The sequence below is a fragment of the Cyprinodon variegatus genome, unplaced genomic scaffold (genome assembly GCF_000732505.1).
Source record: "Cyprinodon variegatus isolate N-32 unplaced genomic scaffold, C_variegatus-1.0 Scaffold2374, whole genome shotgun sequence".
NCBI classification, from domain to species: Eukaryota; Metazoa; Chordata; class Actinopteri; order Cyprinodontiformes; family Cyprinodontidae; genus Cyprinodon; species Cyprinodon variegatus.
In genome coordinates, this window is record NW_015152827.1 from 11,002 (window position 1) to 15,196 (window position 4,195).

Consider the following 4,195-nt stretch of genomic DNA (forward strand, 5'->3'; position numbering starts at 1 on the left):
GACTGAAATATGTTCTGAAGGGGGTTTTCCACCGATAAAAAATGTATAAAAGGGAGCTGTGTTCACCAGTTGTCCAGCTTCGGCTCACCGGTGACCAGCTCAGTGTGAATGTGTTGTGTTTAGCAATAAACACACTGGACCCGGACTCAGCTGCCCCTGCCTGAATTTTTTGATCTTTGTTTGAGTCTTTTTCTGCTTTTTAAGAACTTTGAATTTTTATAAAACTTAGCTTCAATTTTAAGTCGTCAAGAAGAGAATTATAGACGACGCAGCATTTGAGATAAGCTGATGGCTTTGAACTATAGTATGTGGAAAGCTTGTGGAATTCCTAGAAATAAAAACTTAAAATAGTCCAGTCTTGAAATAACAAATGCTGAGATTTTTAGCATCATCCCAGGACAAGATATTTATTTATTTATTGTAATATTAACGCAATAAAAACAAGAAATACCTTTTCAATATGGGACTCATATGAAAACTCCTGATCAAAAATGACAAGAATATTTTTTATGTTATTATCGGAAGCCAATTTTATGCCATCAAGATGAAGTGACAGTGTTTCTTTTTCAGAGACTCTGGTCCAAAGACAATTCATTTTTTCATCAGCATACAAAAGCAGAATGTTCAGAGTCATTCAGGTTTTTATTTCTTTAAGGCATTCCTGTCGTCTGTCAGACAAATACCTACCAAGTGCTGTGTCATTAAAATTGTTACAAGCCTTTCTAAAATAATATCTTCATCGAAGGTATCAAAGGCAGCACTATGTTCTAACAGCATGAGTACCGAGTCTATTAGCAGAGGCCATGAGAATTTCATGAGTGACTTTCAGCAGAGCTGATTCAGTGTCTCGATGAGCTCTAAAATATCAAAAATTGTCTGCTCAGTAAACTCTTAAAAACAGTTTCTATCATCCTGAGTGGTTTTCTTGCATATGGGTCAATATTTGATTAGAATAAGGTCTTAGTTCTGCTAAACTCGTAGCCAAGTAATCGACATTTCGTTGTCAAGATTCACCTTGTGTTTTTGTGTGCAATGACAATAAAGGAAGTCTAAGTATAAGTCTCTAAGTCTTATTTTGGTTGAAAAAGACATAACATCATCAACACCATTACAAGACATTAAGGACTGTTGAGTCATGTTTATCGTAAAACAATCGTAAAGCCCAGGGTTAAAGACCATTGTGCTATAATAAGGAATGAAACAAATGAAATCATGCTCCCATTAAAAAAAAGCCATTTAGCTTTGAGAGACATAATTTATTCATTGGATTCCCACAGTAATTGATTTCTAAGGGTATCAACAAAACTATTAATGCGTTAATGGTGAAATTGCCTCAAAAAGCTAAAGTGATTCATTTCCTTTAGACAGCTCCCTCCAAGTACTAGATGATAAAAACTTAATGTGACACCAGAAAATCTATTTCCAGTACATTTTACCAGCTGGAGAACAACCAGGGTAGATTAAGAAATAATCTTCGTGGAGCATAGGACCTATTTTGAGCTACTTACATGTAAGTTTACATTTCATCCATTAAATTATACAGTGTCCTGGGATTTCTAAGGACTGCTTTTAACCTGATAGCAATTATGCTTTATGGAAAAGGATGTTTTAGTCAACCCAACCAGGATATTTGTTTTTGATTTTTTTTAAGTGTATCTTTATATGCTATTCAATACAACGAGATAAAAGCCTTAGTCTTAATGTTAGAGCCTTTGTTTCAGAGTTCAGTTGCGTAAATGCTTAGCCATTGAAGAGAAGATCTGACAAAGCTGAGCTCTGTAAATTGAGCAGGTAGGACAGTTGGGGTCAAATTAAACAGGTTACTGGTAAAATAAATGATCCCACTCAGTTTTTGCTCCAAAGGTCAGGGAAGTGGAACCTTACTACTAAAACCTACAAACATTTCAGAAAGAAATAAAGCTAATAACAGTCAATAATAAAACACCCTTTAACAAATGAAGCAGGAATGTTTCTGTACAGAACTTTAAAATCATATCTTTTTTTTTTTTTTTTTTTACAGTTTTTTATTAGTACATTAGTACAATTTTGGAGTAAATGCATTTTTGCATTTTGATAAAAACATCATCTACATTGTAGTTCAATAATACTACACCATGAGAGACAAATTCTATTGCCTCTTCATATCAACTCTTGTAAATATAACCCAGTTGTTGATGATTTGTCTTCTCTTTTCTTTTCTTTTTTTTTTTTTTTTTACAAAACGTCATTGTTCATTTTGGATTTTAGCAAAAACTATAACTCACATAAAAGTAAACTGAAACCTTGATCCCAACACTGTTGTGATGTGCACTACAGAGCTTTTTACAGAGAATATTCAACAATAAATGGGGAGAACCTGATCAAACTCATTATGATCTCACGTCTGTCTGCAGATGATGTATGAAGAAATGGAAGCATTCCAGTTCAACAAATCGAATTTCAGCAAAGGCGACAATGACAGCGTCAGCTCTCCTGGAGTTATCTTTAGTCCCCATTCAGTCTTGCATGTAGTCCAACTTATCATCATCTGCACCGGTCTTCCTTTGACTCTTATTGTGATTGTTGCAGTTTATTTTCTGGTAGGTCAGGGGTGCTCAGACCCTCCTTTTAAAGGCGGAAATCAAGTTATACTGGCATTGGTACCTGTGTGTATATCAAATAAATAGACAAAATATATTCTATTGCTATTATAAAAAACATCTACAATTACTTCTTTTTTGTTATCCATTTTTTCATATCAAACTGAAATTAGTTTGATATCAAAGAAAGTTTTATCAGTAAGGACTAAGGATGTTCCAACCATAACATTTGTTTGTAACTGATACTGAATTTTAGGAAACAGCCATTTATAAACACAAAGCCCAAGTTTAATGGATTACTATTTTCAATAAATTGTTAAATTATGAATCTCTTGTTTATAAGCTGAAAAGAGGCAGCAAGTCAAATGTCATTTTCTTCAATGTGTTTAATGCAATCTGTATTTTAAAGAATGGCTATGAGTGCAATTTGGTAAATAGTGAACTTCATCTACAGATTCGAGAAGAACGCGTTCCTCCCATCTACATCATCAATCTTCATATTTCTGATCTGATTCAACTGTGTTGCATGGCATATTGGAAGAAGACTGGAGAGGATCAGGTGAGCGATTGCATCTATTTCTTTGGAGAGATGGCCAGCGTTGGATTCATGGTCTGTATCTCCATGGAAAGGTAAGTTATAAAATGACTGATGTATCATTCTCATTTTGTTTCCAATGATATTATCCTGAATCTGTTTTTTTTTTTTTAAGAAAATGTATCTTGTATTACAGGTATTTGATCATCACCAAGCCACTGTGGTACAGATGCAACCGGAACATCAAGCCCGTGGTGGTGGTCTGTCTTGTGGTCTGGATTGTGCCTTTAATTTATGTTCTCCCTCTTTATTTTCATGTAAAATTTGAGCTAAGAGAAACAATTTTTGCGATCTTCCATCTCATCCCTCTCCCCTTGTTCATTCTCTTTTTGGTTGGGACCATCAAATCGCTTTCTGCAGCTCGCAGTGTCCCTGCTGAGGAAAAACAAAGAATCATAGCAATTTTGGTCACAGTCCTGCTAATTTACACACTGTTGTTCGTTCCCAATGTCATCTGGTGCCTGGTTGAACGTGCGAGACAGAGTGGTTTCAGTGTTGTACCGTTCATGCTCCTTAATATAAGTCCTCTTGCTGACTTGACCCTGTACTTCTTCATTAGGAAAGGAGCCATTAATAAGCTTTTGAAATCCCTTTGTTGTTGTAAAACATCATTGTATGAAGACACAAACAACACAAGTACTGATAATGTGTAGCTTTTATTTAATGAGCCAGTTTAGGCCTTAAACGGTGACATGAAGGGGCTGTATTTTACTCAACCACATTTCTTTCCTTCTTGATTTCGGAACTATACAATTATTGTTATCCCTACATAAACTTGCACATTTCTTGTACGTTGAACAATAACAATCCCTTTTTTCGTCATTTCAATTGTATGTTGTAATTTAATTTGTCGTCTGCATTTATTCCTTTCCTAGCAGAAGTGTGTTATACCTAGGAAGCACTCTGATGTTAAAGGAATAGTACACCCAAAACATGATTAGCCTTCATTTTCTACTCACCCCCATGCTGATGTAGCCCTCAGCTCCTAAGTCCTTTTAATTTGACGGGCCACGCCCTGTGC

General features: G+C 35.3%; 1 protein-coding gene across 1 annotated transcript in view; it reads right to left on the minus strand.

Annotated features, from left to right (window-relative positions):
* Nucleotides 1-3,516: 3,516 nt before the first annotated feature.
* LOC107080821 (mucin-7-like) overlaps nt 3,517-4,195 on the minus strand; it is a 14,986-nt gene continuing 14,307 nt past the window's right edge. The window contains exon 3 of the mRNA XM_015369025.1: nt 3,517-3,546. Coding sequence (XP_015224511.1) covers nt 3,517-3,546 — 30 coding nt within the window. The remainder of the gene's footprint in view (nt 3,547-4,195) is intronic.